The following is a 19,090-nucleotide window of genomic DNA, read 5'->3' on the forward strand; positions in this document are numbered from 1 at the left end:
GAGATCCTATCAATTAATTTAATTATTAGAATTTACAATAAAATGAATAAGGAAGTTTCTTGATGATAAATGACGGCTCTCAACATAGGGCAATAAGCGATAATACTTTTAATATATGCAAATATCATTTGAGCAACTGAATATTGAAATTTATATTCTATATAAAAATAAGATTGGTATTAAAATATAAATTGACGAATTCCATAATTTGACTATATTTATGCTCCGTCGTTAGAATAAATTTAAAATATTTTTATTGATGCAGAAATTATCACTGAAATAAAATTCACATTGCATTCATAGAATATATCACGCATTGTCCTTTTGATTGTAAATCGAATATAAATTTAAAATACGTTATAAGAGTATCTATGACTTGTATATGAGACATAATAGTATTATTAATAGCTAAGAAATAATGTTTGCAAGAGACGAAACACTAGCTTGAAAGTTGTTATCAACAAAATTTAATAATCAAATATTGTTATAGAGTAAGGTACAGCAGTGATAAATAAACTTGAATTTACTCCAGTATAGTCATCTGATTGGTAAGCTGTACAGATAATATAGGATGATGCAAGGGCGTATTGTGTCTCGACCCCCAGCGACGGGGTTATCTCTTTGAACCATATGTCGCATTTAGATAAGATTTAGCTAAAGGCGAACAGAGTAGGTACTCGGTTTTAAGACTTTTTATGTACTGTTATCAAATCTTGACATGCCGCAACTTTTCCAATGTATTTTATCGGTATAATGGATATTCTGGATTTGCTTATGTAATCTTTAACCAGATAATAAGCTAAGTTTTTCCTCTTTAAGTTATGTGAAGAATTTCTACTGGGAATGAGTTAGATCTTCTCCTACCAAAACATACTTTAATCGGTGCGATACGTATTGCGACGAAATAGGTTATAGTTTACCTGATAATACCATGTAGGTATATGTCTTAAATTAGTTATCAAGGAAATTATAATAGATATAAAATTCAATATCTGTTTCAGTGCTGTCTGCCCATACGGGTTATGAAATTACTAGGAGTTAAAACCTTAATGGCGACGAATGCTGCGGGTGGCTTAAACCCTTCATACAAAATTGGTGATCTAATGATTGTTAACGACCATATTAATTTGATGGGATTTGCGGGTAATAACCCGTTACAAGGTCCCAATGATGAGAGATTTGGTCCTCGCTTCCCACCTATGAACAAAGCGTATAACTACGAATACAGAAAAATTGCTAAAAAGGTAAATACAAATAAAGTACATAATAATATGTAACAATATATATGTTTTGCTAGTGTATTACAATTAATTTAGTAGTAAGTCATGTTTAAATAATAAAAGTTCTATGTTCAACAAATAGATGTCACCTTCTTCGAAAAACTTATACTATTCTCAAATCAAAACAATACCGCGATTCAAGATTCCACAGGTGACTGAGGGATGTGACATTCTGCATAAAAAAATCGATTTTTTATTAATCGATTATTTTTTAGCATGAAAAATCGATTAATAAATAATCGATTTTTTTATTAATCGATTATTTCCTAATTTTTGAATTAATTTCAAAATAAACACCCTAAATATTTTATTTTTAATTAAAAATAAACAAAAGAAATTATAAACACAAATTAACGTTTAAGAATAATCAAAATCGAAATTAACTTATTCTCGTTTTGATAGATTTTAGGTGAAATTTGATAAATGCTGAGTGTATGCCTTTTCAGTAGCACATTGCAGTATTTTTGTTGTCTTTTTAATTGTATGTAGTCTTGTGCTGCTGAATAAATTTATTTTACTTTTAAATAAGAGTGTTCCATTCAAACTTGAATTTTTGTAAAATTAATTGGTTTTATCATCCTTTAGATGTTTTACAAAAAAACATCAATGTATCGAGTATATCAATACATCTTCAAAGAATCGGATTCAATGTATCGCATTGTAAACATACAGACATAATGTCGGGAGGTGGCAGATGAAAAATCGACTATGATTGATTTTCAATTATAAAAATCGCGTAAGAAAATCGATTTTAATCGATTATTTTTTCACATCCCTACTGTGAAATCTGTTTGTTGAACATAAAACTGTAATTATTGAAACAAAGCATTTTTGTGTTATCATATTTTGACTTTCGGATGTTTTTTAATAGAAGAAAAGCAGACTGACTAGTATTATTGAGAAATAAGGACTACAAAACCCGTTTAGGGTGTGTAGACAACCTTTTAGGAAGTGGGTATCATATTTTAATGATAATTCAAATGAGATAAGAACCGTGTGCTTTTTCTTAGTTATAGGTCGCAGTATCTAGTACTATTATGACCCAGGCTATATCAAGCATCTGTTCTTCCGAGTAGATAACCTTAAGTATTTATAACTCGATTATAATTTGAAGGTAGCCAAGGAACTGAATCTGGACAACATCATAAGGGAAGGCGTTTACACGTGCCTGGGTGGTCCCAACTTTGAAACAGTCGCGGAATTACGAATGTTAAAAATGGTTGGAGTGGACGCTGTTGGCATGTCTACTGTACATGAGGTACGTAAATAACACGACTTTTACAAAGCCTCAAGCCTTGAGATTATACTACTTACAAATGTTTCGTCAGCAGTTTTTATGTAAGTTATTTATTTGATTTCCAGTATTCCCACAGCTACACTTATAACAATATCTACAAAATTACACATTACATAAAAACGAAACAGACATTAAAACAAAAAAACACTATAGGATATCTTTATATATATAATTCTTCTGAGTGTGTATGTCACTGAACTTCTCTCAAACGACTGGACCGATTTTGATGAAATTTTTTGTGTGTGTTCAAGGGGATCTGGGAATGGTTTAGATTCACAAATCAGCCCGCCAGATGGCGCTGCAGTCGGTACTTTCATACTTTGCTTTACTAATTGCTTGAAATATCATGCAGGACAAAGTCTGTCGGGTCAACTAGTCTATATACATAAAAATTAAACCCGTTTTCCGTTGTCACGACATAACATGTAAACGGCTTGACCGATTTGGCCAATTCTTTTTTTATAATATTCTTTGAAGTACGAGGATGGTTCTTACGGAGAGAAAAATTATAGTATTACTAATACTTTCAAACGTTTAGACTTCTTCCAAATATGCATTATAAAATCGATCTACAGTTAAGTGCAAAATTTTAGGAATTGCTGATTGGTAAAATGTGGTAAAATTTGATGAAAACAATATAATTTTACAGGTAATCACAGCGCGCCATTGCGATATGAAAGTATTCGGTCTCTCTTTAATAACCAACGAATGTATCACGAATTACGACGTAGAGGCCGAAGCCAACCACGAGGAGGTACTAGACGTGGGCAAAATGAGACAGGACCTTTTAAGAGAATATATTTCTAGACTTGTCAATGAATTCAGCAAAGTTTAACACAGGAAGAGAGCCATAAATCAAACGCGTTTATCTATAAAGGATATTGAATATGTAAAAAGTTAGAATAATATATAGATAATAGCGAAATGTGTATTTAATTCTATTGATCAGTTATTTATGTTTCCTTTGCGTCATATAATTCACTTTGTATAGTTGTTATTTTTTTATGCCTTTGATTGAATCTATAAAATTTTATTCTTTTTTTATATAAAAATATAACTAAAACTTTAATTTTAATATCTACTTAATACATATAATTTTATCGTTTTATATATGGTGCCTTACCTTTTTAATTTATTAATGACAATCCCTTTAAATGTTAAAATAGGTAAATAATTTATGTTTTCAATAAAATAAATATATTATTTCGAGAATTTCTTTTATCACATCGCATTTAATTCCTTTGCTACAGTGTTTATAATACTTAAAACAAGAGAGTAAATCGAAAGTTTTTCAAGCTTTAAATCATTAAATACATTGAAATACAAAAACCTATCTTACATAACTAAAACTATTTCTTCGGAAACAGATGTGCGCACTCCTTGCAAGCCGCATCAATATTATCGTATTTGTATTCGAAGCCATATTCTAAAACTCTTTTCGGTGTAACATGTTGTCCTTTTGTCATCAACATTGCCCTTTCTTCGTGTAAGAGGAAATTCAGTAAAAATTCCGGAACCGGAAACAATGCTGGCCTTGATAACGCTTTCGCAAATGCCTGTAAATATTCAACCATTAATTTATGAAAATATAATTACAAAGCCTCTAATATATAATATAATAATAATATAAATAAAATGGATTTTTGTTTAGTTTTTTGTTATTAGAATTTTTTCTTTAATAAGGAATTCTTTTGACGTGATAACGTCTTTAAAATCGTTTTAGTCGGGTGACATGTTCAGAAACTTGTGTCACACCAAAACCTCACGAGCGCGATCGCAGGTATAACGAGAGACGGACCGATCTCCCGTCTCATCTCGAGCGCTGCCAGTCATTCCGTGAATGTATGAAGAAAAATGTATATCATAGTCGAATAAGTAAACTTGTCATTTTACACCCGAAATTTATCATCAAAAGTGTGAATAAAACGATAGATGTAATTTAAAATTTGAAAAAATTGTTATCTTCATTAATTCCTTACTTCCCAAAAACTTATATCACCAATAAGACGTTATCACGTAAACATCTCGATCGTAAACCTACTTTACAAACAACCAATATTTTTTTTTTGTAATGTTTGTTTTGTTTAATAATCTCTATATGATTTCTATATGTATGTCATGTTTGCCTATAAGTGCTTGTCACATTAAAAATTGTATTTGTGTTTACCAATGTCTCAGTGTGCCAAGCGTTGGCAAGCTTTTTCTCAATAAAAAAGAAAAGCCTCTCGTGTTGTGAGTAAGAGTCGATTTGAATAACACGACAGTCCACCTGGCATGATTGACAGCTTTATATGCTCATAAGTGTGTTTGCCTCCAATTTTTTAAAAATTCAAATTTACCTTAAATAGTCGTTTAAATTTATCAATAAACACATTTTATCAATCTGTTTTCGTTTTAAAGAACTTTCTTATATTAATCTTAGTATTTTTTTTATGTTTAAATTGAAGATTACACACTGCAGTTGACCCGATTGTTAATACCTAAGTATATATATACCTGCGTAAATTCTCCATTCGTCACCACATGTGGCGCTACTCCATTTAATATCCCCTTGACATTTTCATTTTCTATAGCAAATGTTATGAGCCGACTCAAGTCTTCGATGTGTATCCAGGGTAGATATTGTTTTCCTGAACCAAGTGGACCACCAAGACCAAAGAAAAATGGTACAATCATATTTTTTATCATTCCACCGTCTCGTCCAAGGACAACCCCCGATCTGATTATAACCTGAAGTATACAAATATTACATTAAAAAATATTATTTTCTTTCATTAAATACATACAATGTGTTGGAGACAACATATCTCGGGTCTTTAATGAGATGGATCAATTTAATAGCTTAGTGTACATTAAAAAAAAAAAATACCTAGATTAATTAGAATAAAATTTTTCCTAAGTTATCTCTACTACGTAAAACATAACATTTATTTTTAATATGTTGAGAGCACCACAAAATGATATAATAATAATAATTCATAATTAAGCTTTATTTATTCTGTGAAACAATACTATTTGCAAAAGATACTTTTATACAAAACTAGCTATACTTTTTACATGTACGTCTTAAAGAGTAAAAGTCTCCTTCAAGAGTCTCCATCTATCTCTATCTTGAGAATTTTTCTGCCAATCTTGCTTACCAACTCTCTCAACTCTCTTTAAGCACGTCACCCCACATTTGGGCGACCTCTCTTTCTTTTCCCTGGTCCTTTCCTTTTGTTTGTCCATCTGTCATGCAAGATGTGTTGCCTGGCCATTTTCACTGAAGTTTTTTTACAATGAGATAATGCTGCAAAAATTATTCTTTTTTATTTCTGTACTTCTTGTCTTGTCCTTTAGTTGTTAACTTAGTACACTGCGTTCCATTCCTCGTTGACAAGCTATTAATATTTGTATTTGCTCAAATCATATATCCATTATTTTCCTTCTTGTCCTCCAAAATAATGGAATCCATTATAGATGGCCAGCTCTTGAGGTATCTAGAGGGCCACCAGCTGATTTACGATTATCAGTACGTCTTTCGTCGTGGTCGGTCGGCTGGTGACCTTCTTGTATACCTTACACATAGATGAGCAGAGGCAATTGAGTCTAAGGGGGAGGCGCTAGCGGTAAGTTTGGACATAGCGAAAGCCTTTGATCGGGTGTGGCACAGAGCAGTGCTCTCGAAGCTTCCAGCCTACGGGCTTCCCGAGAAATTATGCGACTGCATCTCCAGCTTTAAGCTCTAAGCTCGGCCAGAGCCGATCGGAGCATCAAGGTCGTCATCGACGGAGCATGTTCCGACCTTAAACCTGTGAACCCCAGCGTTCAACCCCGTGGTTATTTCATAATTATATCATTTATGTAGTAAAGTGTTTACCACTATAATTGGTGTTAATAAGAACATACCTTTGATTATGGGTTCATTAGGTTTGCCATCTCAACCATTAATATACCCTATATTAACTTCATTAAATAGACATGTATTTTTTATGACACCTTTACTTTGTTTGTTATTGCATTACTTTAATGATGAGTTGAGTTTTAATAATTACTTACAAGCCTCACTGGTGGGTCCACTTTAGCAGCTTCTTCCCATTCCACTAAGAGTTTAGAAAAGAAATCATTGCCTGTTGTGGGGCTGAATTCATCATACTTTTTAATATCCGAAGGCTCGTAAGCACCCACTCCAGTGACAACAACATATACTTTAGGTTTATTATTGCTTTTATTGATAGCTGTGGCTAAAGCCCTTGTGGTAAATACTCTTGAATTTTTAACATTTTGTTTAAAGCTGAAAAATAAAATACTTGTAATTAAAACATTTAAACAATGTTTTTATGTTAGTTGGATTTTTATTTTTGTTATACTAAAATGAGTCAAGATTTAAACAGTTTAGATCTTGCTTGAATCATTCTCATATAACTAAAAATAATATATAACACAATTACAAAGATGATCAAGTGTTATGACAATAGGATATAAATTAAGTAGCCCTGAGGCTTGATATTGTTTTCTATATTCTAACTTCAAACTATAACTAAAAATTTCCAGCAAGTTCTGCTAACCCTGGAGTCCAGCTCCTAGTAAAATCCATTGTTTGTTGTCCAGCAAGATTGACTACTGCATTTGTTTGTTTAGGTAAACTAGTTTCAACATCTGTCCATGTGATTGAATTTGTGCTTGGCATTCGTGATACATTTACAATGGTATATTTTTTGTTTGTCAATACTTGTCCCAAGTGCTTTCCAATAAAGCCTGTACCGCCTCCTGCAATTAGTATTTAGATTTTCAGATTTATTTCCTTAAGCATGTAAATTTTGTGTTTTTATCTTATAGGTTACTACTGCTAATATTTTGTATATTTCCTTAGACACTTGATCTTAATAAGGTACCTAAAAAATAAAAAGCTTAATAATATTGTAATAGTTTTTTTTTACTCCAATTTAATCTTAACTCAAATTTCTACAAGTAATATTTTACAAGCTGTCTCACATCATTTAAAGCCCCTGTTAAAAGATTATTCTGCGTTTAAGAGTAAAGATGAAAAATCACTCAGTGGACATTTTCAGCAATATCATGGTATCCATTTGACAATGGAAAAAATAATACTCGCTTTGTTCTGTTCCTTACTATTCATGCGTTTATATAGTTTTTACCGCAGTACCATGCGACTAATCCACACAAAAAGTCGCCTATTAAATTATAATATCGAGAAATGAGATATGTATACATAAAAATTACGATCTTATGGGATATAAATATATCAAGTTAAGAGTTAAGTCTATCGGTAAAAAGTTACAGTAATAAATAATAAAAAGTACATACCGATTAAAACTTTTTTTGATGCCATTGTTATATAATGAATAGTAATTTGAAAATTAAAGTCGCAACATTTTAAATACAACGATCTTATAGCAACAAAATGTTTAAAACCTTATTTTTCTTCTAAATTTAATAGTATTTTGAATATTTATTATTGAGACTCAATAGTCAGCTGCTCAGCTGATATATTTAGAGTTTTTATTTGAATGTCAAACTATTTCACAACAATAATTCTAATCGTCTAGTCCCAGATATCGTTTGACACATTGACATTGAGCGAAAACATGACAGACACATACTCGATCAACAAGATATTTTTTCGAGCTTGATCCGATTCAATCATGACGATCAAAGCATGACGTGATCGAAACGGTTGACGACGAGCTTGCACTCGACCTGAGTACCAAGAGATCTTTTTAAATACACATTCAAATAAAAATACTTTTAATTTGGCGTTTAGGGTGATGATCCACAAATTTAACATAATTGGAATCAACTAAAGAATGTTAAGATCACAATTTACTTACCTACAATAAATTTATGTCTACATAGGCTATTTGATAGTATGAAAAATAAAGGTTTATTGAAAGCGATTATTATATAATATTATTTAAAAAAGCGTTGTGGAGTAAAATAACTTGTAAATAATAATTAATATATTGTTTAAATTCCGTCGAAATGACGATGACGTAGGCTGCTTGTAAATATGTTAGCCTGTCCAATCCTAATTCTATTGTGAAGTTTATCTTTGACTGAGACTGTTTTTTATTTAAATATGCAGTACATATTAATATATTTTGCATAAAATTGGCGCAACAACGGTAGAGAGTATTTTTTCATAATTAATTCATATTAAAATGTAATACAAATTACAAAATAATAAATAACACGTTTTGTTTCGTGTTTACAAGTGGCAATTTGTGTGAAGCCACCTTACATAGATAAGTTTATTAGTGCGTTTCTAAAATAACAAATGTTTAATTTTCAAGTCAATAATTACCAAATATCACTAATAACAACAATAACACAACCCCGTGAAGAACAACCCGAGAAGAACAACCCCGAGAAGAACAAGCCCGAGAAGAAAAACCCCGAGAAGAACACCAAGAAAATTGAAGATGTCGACAACAGAAAAATCCGGTGCAGAGCGTCTAACTTCATCATCACCGTCGAGCCAGGAAGCCTCCGGTATTTCACTGTCGCTCCGCGTGCCACCACCTCATCCGCAACAGCCAACCATCAACACACTCATCGGTGAAATAAGAAGATTGTCTTCGGAAGTTGCTGAGCTACGAGCACAACCTTGCGACAACCATCGCAACCGTCGCCCTCGCCACCGTTTACAATCACGCTCGCAGAACGCATCTACAAATCGTAACGAAAACCAACGAGAGTCGCAGATGGAAGACCGAAGTCGCAAAAAGTCTCCAATGCCATACTGCTACTACCATCATCGCTACGGTATGGACGCACAGAAATGCGCACCACCATGCAGTGTCAAGCCCATTAACCAGTCGGAAAACTAAAAGTAACGCTGGCCGCGGCGGGAACTGGCGTTACCGAATCATCACACCGCCTTTTCGTTACCGACAGGGTAACGAAACTTACCTTTTTGGTCGACACAGGAGCCAATATCTCCGTGCTACCAAAGAAAAAAGGCTCACGCGAAAAACCACTGCCGTTTCAACTCTACGCCGCCAACAATACTGTAATTCCTACATACGGAGAGAAGTCACTCACACTCGATCTTAACCTTCGAAGACCATACACATGGAAATTCGTCGTAGCAGATGTGTCCAAGCCAATCCTGGGAGCAGATTTCTTACAGTACCACCACCTCATTGTCGACGTAAAAAACCGACGATTGATCGACGGGAAAACACAGCTGGTAACTAACGCTCAACTCAGTACTGCGGGCATACCTACAGTTCGCAGTATAGACATTGAGCAAAATTACCACAGCATACTAGCAGATTTCCCAGGCACAACTAGACTCACTTCAATGAAGCTAAGTCCTAAACATTCCGTCGAACACTTCATTGAAACAAATGGACCGCCTCTTCACTGCAGACCACGCCCCATTGCGCCGCATCGCTACGAAATGGTCAGGAAAGAATTTCAGAACATGATAAATCAAGGGTTATGCAGACCAAGCAAAAGCCCTTGGGCATCACCTCTTCACGTCGTGCCTAAGAAGAGTGGAGAGTTACGCGTGTGTGGCGATTACCGAAGGCTCAACGCCATAACCAAGCCCGATCGGTATCCCATACCACGCATACGTGATTTCACTTACCAACTCGCAGGGAAGAAAATTTTCTCCACACTTGACCTCAACCGCGCCTACCAACAACTGCCAGTCAGCGAGCAAGATGTGGAGAAAACCGCCATAATCACACCATTTGGCCTTTTCGAGTTTCCGCGCATGTGTCCTGGTCTAAAGAACGCCGGCCAGACATTCCAACGTTTTATTCACGAAGTACTGCGCGAACTCGACTTCGTATTCCCTTTCGTTGATGATCTGCTGATAGCGTCAATCGACGAGGAAGAGCACCGAAAACACCTACGCACCGTATTACAGCGACTAGAAGAATACGGTATTACCATCAACCCATCAAAATGTGTTTTCGGCCAGCCAACTGTCAAATTCCTCGGTCATCAAGTCACGGCGGAAGGAATACAGCCACCCCAAGAGAAGGTACAGGCTATCACAGACTTTCCAAAGCCACAAACCGTAGAAGAGCTGCGACGTTTTCTCGGTATGATAAACTTCTACCGCGAAAATATCAAAAACGCCGCCACCATACAAGCGCCACTAAATACCTACCTGCACAGCATCAAGAAACGTGACAAAACAAAGATCGACTGGACCGCTGAATCGACGCAAGCTTATGAAGCATGTAAAGAGAGCATAAAAAACGCCGCTTTACTCGCTCATCCGTCTCACCATGCGACGCTTGCTATATTCAGCGACGCGAGTGACAAAACAGCTGGTGCCGCACTAAATCAATTTGTCAACAACACATGGCAACCACTCGGCTATTTTTCGAAGAAATTCAGCGACGCACAGACTCGCTACAGTACATATGATCGAGAGCTAGTCGCCATCTATATGGCTGTCAAACACTTCCGAAAAATGTTCGAGGGACGTGAAATAATAATATACACGGACCACAAGCCGCTAACTTTCGCTTATACAAAATCAAATACAAACAGCGAATCACCGAGACGCACCCGACAACTACTTTATATCAGCGAATTTACCACTGACATACGACACGTCAGTGGGTCTCAAAATGCAGCCGCAGACGCATTATCACGCATCGACGCAATCACATGTCCATCGCCGATCGACTACAATCAACTTGCAATAGCTCAAGAGCGCGATAGCGATACAATGCAAGCACTCAGTTTACAGAGCAACTTATCTTTCAAGGAAGTAAACCTGCCCGCGTCAAACATCAAATTAATCTGCGAAACTTCAACCTCATACATACGTCCGTACCTACCTGAAGAATACCGACGTACCGCATTCGACGCAGTACATAACGTTAGCCACCCTGGAATAAAGACCACGAGGAAATTAATTACGCAACGCTACTTTTGGCCCTCAATGAACGCAGATGTCGGCAAGTGGGCAAAAGTATGCCTACAGTGTCAGCGCGCCAAAATACAACGCCACACAACAAGTCCATTATCAATTTTTTCACCAACCGAACGATTCGAACACGTTCACATCGATATCGTTGGCCCGCTACCTACCGCGGCCACCGGTCACCGATACCTAGTGACAATGATCGACAGAGCGACGAGATGGCCCGAAGCATACCCATTATGCGAAATAACAGCCGAAGACGTCGCCAAAGCATTATACGAAGGTTGGATTTCCCGTTTCGGTTGCCCTGCTACAATAACAACGGACCAAGGACGCCAATTCGAAAGCAGAGTATTTGCATCTCTTTCTCGCTTACTCGGAATTGAAAAAACGCGTACAACATCATACCATGCACAGTGTAACGGTATCATCGAAAGATGGCACCGTGTCCTTAAGGCCGCATTGAAGGCAAGACTACAGACCGCAAGAAGCTGGATTAACGAGCTACCAACCGTCCTACTCGGATTACGCGCCGCTATGCGAAGTGACACCGGCGTAAGCGCCGCCCAACTTACCTACGGATGCAACATACGCTTACCCGGTGATTTCTTATCAACGACCCGCGATAACGTCATTATGGACTCTGCCTACATCGATCAGCTTCGTGACGCAATACGTAACTTGCAACCAATGCCTAACCAACCACACAGCAATACAAAACCTATATTCGTACACCGCGACCTGCAGACATGTGAATACGTATTCGTACGCATAGACGCCGTAAAGAAGCCATTACAAGCACCCTACGACGGACCCTACCGCGTGCTGAAACGAGATAGCAAGATATTCACGCTGCAGTTACCTAACCGTGAAACAAAGATCTCTATTGACAGACTCAAACCCGCCTACACAATTGCCGAGCCAGATGTGCCCACTGATACAATACCGAGTACCTGCAACAAGCAAATCACATCAAGTGCGAACGAACTACATAAACCATCAAACAACCTGAAACATCAAAACGACAACAACCTGAAACATCAAAACGATAACAACCTGAAACATCAAAATGACAACGACCTGAAACAACAAGACATTGGGAACAACTCAATACCTACAAGGACAACTCGCCGAGGCCGCGTTATACGCCTGCCGGTACGCTTCGCTAGAGGGGGAATCCTGTAGGTGATTGATTAACGTGTCGTATTGAAACAGTGATGTGTTCTGACAAGAACATATCAGAATAGTTACGGTCGTGTGTTCTGAAAAGAACAGTTTCATCGTGTCGTAAGACACGGTAAGTTGCCCTGACAAGGGCAGTTGTCAAACGTTTTCGTCGTGAAACAAGAATAATATGTCCTGAAAAGGACAGTTGTTAGACGTTTAGTCGTGATACGATAATTTGTCCTGAAAAGGACAGTTTTAGCGTTATCGTAAGGCTACGATACCGAAGTGTTCTGAGATGAACACGTTCGTACGCTTCGGCGGCTGCGTGCAGAAAAAGGCCAACTTTTTGCCGCGCCGCATTTTTATCGCCTACTCTGGTACCTGCGCAACCAATCAACGCTCCGCATCTTGGCACCACATGTCAATATTAGTTGTAAGTGTAGGATAATTTTTAAGTATAATTGTACACAGTTTTGTAAATAAATATCATTCATTATTCCATCTACACCTCTTCTCTACAAGTAATTAGGGAGTTTTATTTTAACATCGACCAAGTAATTCTGAAGCACTCAACACTCAACCAACATCCCTAAAGACTTAATTGACTAAGCATCGATGACAACATAATATAGGCTTAAAGGCATTACTTTCATTGATAGCTAAAACCCTTGTGGTGAAAATTAGTCTTGAATTGTAACATTTTTCTAAAAGAACTCTAAATCTTCTTTTTCATTGAATCATCTCAATCGTCTTAAAATTGTTAGATTATTCCAGGAGCTCTTACAGCATTCACAAATTACTATGAAAAAATACGACAATTTATAATATAAATAAACTAAAGTGCTCGATTGTAATTCAGTAACGGCTCCATAATAACACACCTACACTATATTATGTCCTAATCACACCTTTTTGACCGCATCCGATATTTAAACAATTGAAAAAATCTCCTTAGTTCCATAATATTATGGTATCGGTTATCCAAAAATCGGCTGGATTCGATCTCAGCATTAAATTAAAAAAATCGGATAGCTATACATTCTTTTTAGGAATGTTTTTATGACTTACATGTATTCTAGTCTAATCTGTGCTACTGTCCACTGTCGTAACTCGTAGCCTGTGTTCATACTTCATAATTTCAGAATTTCACTGAGGTACATAATATGTATTTAGAAATTAGAGGTGATTTTTGAGTTGTATACAAAAGAATAAAGATTTTATAATTTATTCGCCAAGATTAATCAGTTATCGTCATGTTTATCCATAACATTATTTTAATACCCAATGAATTATAAACGGCTTAAAACTTAAATACTATCATCAATTTATTACAATATACATATTTTAAAATGATTCCTCTTTATGTTACCAATGGTTCTGCATATGTTTGGAATTCAGAAGGTATATCCAACTACTTTTATTATATCCTATACTACTACTACTACTTTTATTGTATCCTATTTTTTTATATTACTCTTTTGATTTTCAGATTGGTACACATTACGTGTAAAATATCGCATTTGTGGTGCTTTGATTGGTTCTCTTCCATCATTTCCTAGGCAAAATGACTTTCAAGGTACAGTTTAGTTATTTTTTAACAATATTTTTGTTTTATAACTTAAAAATGATTTTATTTGTAGGGCTACCTGTGTCTCTTATGACAGAAGAGGCAACACTATTAGTCAATGAAGGCATATGTGAATTGATTAGTATTACAGACTTAAATGTGAAGCCATCTGATGATTTGAAGCAGCAAATTGATGACTGTGAAAACAGGTAAAATTTAAGACATTTTATTGTAACCTTTAGTAATAATTTTAATTTAATTCTCCTTTCAGAATAACACTTGAACAAACAGAAGCTTTAAAAAAAAGGAAAATTGAGCAGTTATCACAAAAAATTGATATAATTGTAGCTGGTAAAAAACAAAAACTATTATCTAAAGGAATCTCAGGTTGGATAGTTATTACATTTTTATAAGGCATAAGTTAAAACAAATGTAATTAGTAAAATGTTTTGCAGATGTTGATTTAGATAAAAACATTTTATTACAAGAAGAAATTAACAAAATTCCTAATATTGCACCAGGGCACTTACTTGTACATTTACCAACTCAGCATCATTTAAAATGTAATGGTAAGTAGGTACCCTTATGAGTTACTCCTCACTTAGAAATTATTTTAAGTAGAATAAAGAAGTTTTATTTTATTTCCAAATGATGTAATATGATATATTTTCTTTATGTTAATTATCTATAAGTAGGCTTCAGTTTTCTACTTCTTGAAAAGAAAAAAATCTGTTATAGAGAAAAAAATATTATCTACCGATGTCCTGGATCCTAGCCTCAGAACTGAAAAAGGAAAAATAAAATATGCAGTATTCAATGATTTATGGAAAAATGGATATTATTTAACGAATGGATCAAAATTTGGATCAGATTTTTTGGTTTATCAAGGTATATAATAAGATTTATGATGCATTTATAGTGAGAGCTGAATATTTTATAAATATATATATTTTTTAAAGGTGATCCAGTAAAATTCCATGCTACATACATGGTGAAATGTACCAGTGTTGCAACAAAATTTCGTCCAGCTAATTTAGTCGCATTTGGAAGATTGTCTGTTGCTGTAAATAAACTTGCAATCTTAGCCTATTTCAATAATACTGGTGCAATAGAATACCAGACATTACAATGGCATGACAGTGTAGTAAGATAATAAAATAAGAAATAAATTGAGTACTTGTTGAATTAAGCTTTTGAAATTTGAAACCATCGACACTACTAGGTGATATAACTATTATTATTCATCTTATACTCTCAATTCAAGACCATACATAGACCCTCTCCAATTTGGATTCTGGCCAGGGCGTAGCACAGCTACTGTATTAGTTAAGGTTTCTGACAACATCTGTCGAGGGATATGTAACTGAAGACTGTAGACTTCGAAATTCTGCTTGGATTGCTTCGCTCTATTAAATTCTCTCCACTGGCTATTGACTGGTTTGATAGATATCTTTACGGTCGTCGCCAGCGTATTAAAATATGATATAACGTGACCCACTTTCAATGGAATAATGTAAGTATTGTGACGTTCTTTCGCCTCTTCTTTTTGCTATCTTCATCAACTCCCTGACAGCGCGTTCATCGGCTGCACCTTTACGCAGATGACCTCCAAATTACGTTCTGTCTACACTAGATGAACTTGCTCTGGTGATTTTGGCGATAAATGATGATTTTCATAATATAGCCAATTGGAGTAAAAACCTTGGTCTTAAAATTAATCGTGCCAAGAGCCAAGTCATCATCATCGGAAGTCCTTTCTTTATTTCAATGGTCAAATGGGCTCAGCTACCTAGAGTAACTGCTAAAAAATCTTGGTGTTTTCTTCGAACAAACGTTGTCCTGGGGTTATCACGTAAAAGTAATCAGCCGCTAATTACACGCCACTTTAATGCTATGAGACGTCTTTCTAATTTCCTTCCTATCCGCACTAAAACTTTATTAGCGCAATCTCTTCTGCTTCCTATATTGATTAAGCGGACTCATGCACCTCTGATATGAATGAAGAGCTGCTGACAAAATTGGTTGCCTGCGGAATTTCTGTATAGGTACGCTTTATATTTGGTCTTAAGAAATATGAACAAGTGTCTAAATTTGGCAGGCAGGTTGGGTCGCTCATTTCCTTCAACTCGCTCATATCTAACGAAAATAACTATATGTTAATAGATGTTTTTTGGATATTCCATCTCACAGCTCATCCTTCTTAGGTAATTTTAAAACGTTTAGGACCTCCGACATGAAGTTGCGGAATACGCTGCCCGACTCCATACGATTGGCTACCTCCCGAACATCTTTTAAAATTCTTCTACATAAACATTTTTTAACCACATCCTATCCTGCTCTATCGTACCTTTTGTAATTCTTGTATTTCTTATTCTTTTGTATTGCTTCGTAATACATGAATCCGTAAGATTAGCTTTTAGTTTATTTATTATTATTTTAGATTAAGGTTGGTAATTCTATGTTTTCCTATAAGTATAAGATTTGGTTATGCACTTAATCTAAGCTGCGCTTAAAACTAAAAAAGACTAGTAGATTCTACTATTAATTTTTAAGTTTTTCCTTACTAGAGTTGTCTGGTAGAGATAGTTTGATAGCGATAAGGCCGGCCGTTGCATCCCTTATAATTATCATTTTATTTGATTTTTTTTAATGTAATAAAGACGTGTAAATAAATAAATATATTTCCTTTCTCCGGTCTCGCTCAAGTAGATTGTAAACTTACATATATAAAATATAAATTATTTTGACACTATATTTATTTGTAAGCGACTTTATTTTATCTGTTTATAGAGCATAGACAATCAATATAATCTTTGTCATTTAATAAATGTCAGATGTCAAATTTAGCGTTTTAATTTCATCATATATACGGTGAAAACAAATGTTTTTATTTTTTAATTTTGTCGTTCCTTGTTGAATCTAATTAAGGTTTCAACTTACTTATTTAACAAATAACAACATGAATGATCCTGAGTTGCAAAAAATTCGGCAGCAGCGAATGGCTGAGCTGCAAGCTCAACATGGGGTAAGTTTGATAGTATCATACAGGTTAACTTAAATATTTAGAATAAATAAGTCATGATCTCGTTTGTAGAATACCGGTTAATCAAATTGCGGTATAGTTTATTGTGTATATTTTATTTCAGGGTGGAGATCCTAATCAAGCGAAGGCTCAGCAAGAAAGAATGAAGGCAATGGAAGATGCTAGACACACAATACTGTCACAAGCCCTTAGCCAAGATGCTAGAACCAGATGTAATTTAAGTTATTATTATTATGTTTTTTAGTTTGTTCAGTTTCATGATTGTTTATGGATTTGTTTTATGGTAACATGTACATGCCTTTGTGTTAAAAAAAACTTATCTTTTCTTCAAGCTTCAGCTCATGTCCATATTATCTAGTCACAATCTTGTCTTGAGTGCTGTCAAATGTGTCAAACTTCATATAGAAAAAAAACGGTGTGACAGCTCTTGAAACTAAATTTAAGTTTGTTTCATATTCTAGTCTTACTAAATATGGGCCTATGAAGTCTAACATTCTTACTTATTAAGAAATGAATGGGGCAAACAGATAGGAAGCTTATCTGATGTTAAATGATAACGCTGCTCAAAGACACTCACATTGCCAGAGGGCTCACAAGTTCATTGCCGGCCTTTTAAGATTTGGTATGCTCTTTATGAACGACCCTATGTAGAATTGGTTTAGAAATACTTCAGTGGGCAGCAGATTCCATAGTGGTGGTGTGCGGCAAATAATGTCTTAAAAAATGTTCATTAAATGAGCATTAATTTTACTTGATGTTGTCAAATACTGATTATTCATTCAAACAGACTGTCCATATCTTACTAGCTAAATTAGCCACATCATGAAGTGATCAATATCTACTCAGACATGCTTATAACTTACAGACATAAAGATTTTTTAAGCTCATGTTGATTTTCCTTTTTTCAGTAAATATAATAAAGCACAGTAAACCAGAAAAAGCGGCTATGGTGGAAAATATGATCTGTAGAATGGCCCAGATGGGCCAACTGAATACTAAAATATCTGAGCAGGAACTCATTCAACTGTTGGAGTCTGTTAACCAGCAGATGCCCAGGTCTACAAGTACTGTAAAGTTTGACAGAAGAAGAGCGGCTCTTGATTCAGATGATGATGATTTGTAGTAACCTCATGAAAGCAATACTAATGCCTTATTTAACAAAAACTCAGGAGTCTTTTTAACAATAAGTAATATATATTTTTGCAAAGATTGAGTGAGGTATACTATTCTCTAATCTATTTACCAATGGCAATAGAGAATTTTTTGACTCTAGATTTATGCTCTTATAGAATTTCAATAACGCTTAAAACTTATTCTCATAAAGCGAAATTAGAATAAACATTTGACGGAATTGTTACCCCCTATTCAAAACAGTTTTGAGGGTATTATATTTACATATCTTGTCAAAAAGTAACTCAAATCTACGCTATTTCATTAACTTTGTTTTAAATACTTTTAAGTCATCTGTGAGTTCTTTTTTGTTCATAACCTACTGTACGAAAAGAAGATATAAAAGTCGTGTTATATTACTTTGAATAGAGCAACTTGAGTTATATAAGTACTCAAATGTATATGCATAGCCTCTATATTACTTATTACAAATTCGTACGTATGTGTATGTTTTGCTGTGCCGTCAATTTAACTTTTGATTAAAGTATGCCCAAAAACATTGTTTTTTTATTTTATTATCTATCTTTTTGTTTGTCGTTGTAATAATTTAATAATTGATTGTATTCCAATCTTGATATTATTATTTGTTAGGAAATTATAACTTATCAAGATTGTATTCATTGATAATTGATAATCAAAGCTAATAGCTATATTATGTCTTAAACATAGT

The 19,090-nt window shown here is 34.8% G+C and overlaps 4 protein-coding genes across 5 annotated transcripts in view; 3 read left to right on the top strand and 1 right to left on the bottom strand.

Moving 5' to 3' along the window:
* Positions 1 to 3,786, top strand: part of LOC125048645 (purine nucleoside phosphorylase) — an 11,033-nt gene extending 7,247 nt beyond the window's left edge. For both annotated transcript variants that reach the window (XM_047647424.1, XM_047647425.1), the window contains exons 4-6: positions 1,002 to 1,244; positions 2,395 to 2,538; positions 3,227 to 3,786. In XM_047647424.1, the coding sequence (XP_047503380.1) occupies positions 1,002 to 1,244; positions 2,395 to 2,538; positions 3,227 to 3,412 (573 nt within the window). In that variant the 3' untranslated portion in view covers positions 3,413 to 3,786. The remainder of the gene's footprint in view (positions 1 to 1,001; positions 1,245 to 2,394; positions 2,539 to 3,226) is intronic.
* On the bottom strand, positions 3,778 to 8,126 carry LOC125048646 (epimerase family protein SDR39U1). The gene is made up of 5 exons (XM_047647426.1): positions 7,885 to 8,126; positions 7,125 to 7,326; positions 6,616 to 6,850; positions 5,074 to 5,307; positions 3,778 to 4,133 (listed from the first exon to the last, which is right to left on the bottom strand). The coding sequence occupies exons 1-5, from the start codon at positions 7,907 to 7,909 to the stop codon at positions 3,927 to 3,929; spliced, it is 903 nt and encodes a 300-aa protein (XP_047503382.1). The 5' UTR covers positions 7,910 to 8,126; the 3' UTR covers positions 3,778 to 3,926.
* Positions 8,127 to 13,799: 5,673 nt separating this feature from the next.
* Positions 13,800 to 15,392, top strand: LOC125048816 (tRNA-splicing endonuclease subunit Sen34). Its single transcript, XM_047647730.1, has 7 exons — positions 13,800 to 14,041; positions 14,130 to 14,216; positions 14,281 to 14,416; positions 14,479 to 14,594; positions 14,663 to 14,776; positions 14,946 to 15,095; positions 15,167 to 15,392. The coding sequence occupies exons 1-7, from the start codon at positions 13,990 to 13,992 to the stop codon at positions 15,358 to 15,360; spliced, it is 849 nt and encodes a 282-aa protein (XP_047503686.1). The 5' UTR covers positions 13,800 to 13,989; the 3' UTR covers positions 15,361 to 15,392.
* Positions 15,393 to 17,039: 1,647 nt separating this feature from the next.
* LOC125048817 (programmed cell death protein 5) lies at positions 17,040 to 18,917 on the top strand. Its single transcript, XM_047647732.1, has 3 exons — positions 17,040 to 17,232; positions 17,354 to 17,462; positions 18,159 to 18,917. Exons 1-3 carry the CDS (start codon positions 17,167 to 17,169, stop codon positions 18,371 to 18,373), a joined length of 390 nt encoding a protein of 129 aa, XP_047503688.1. The 5' UTR covers positions 17,040 to 17,166; the 3' UTR covers positions 18,374 to 18,917.
* Positions 18,918 to 19,090: the final 173 nt, after the last annotated feature.

Source organism: Pieris napi, chromosome 4 (genome assembly GCF_905475465.1).
Source record: "Pieris napi chromosome 4, ilPieNapi1.2, whole genome shotgun sequence".
NCBI lineage: Eukaryota > Metazoa > Arthropoda > Insecta > Lepidoptera > Pieridae > Pieris > Pieris napi.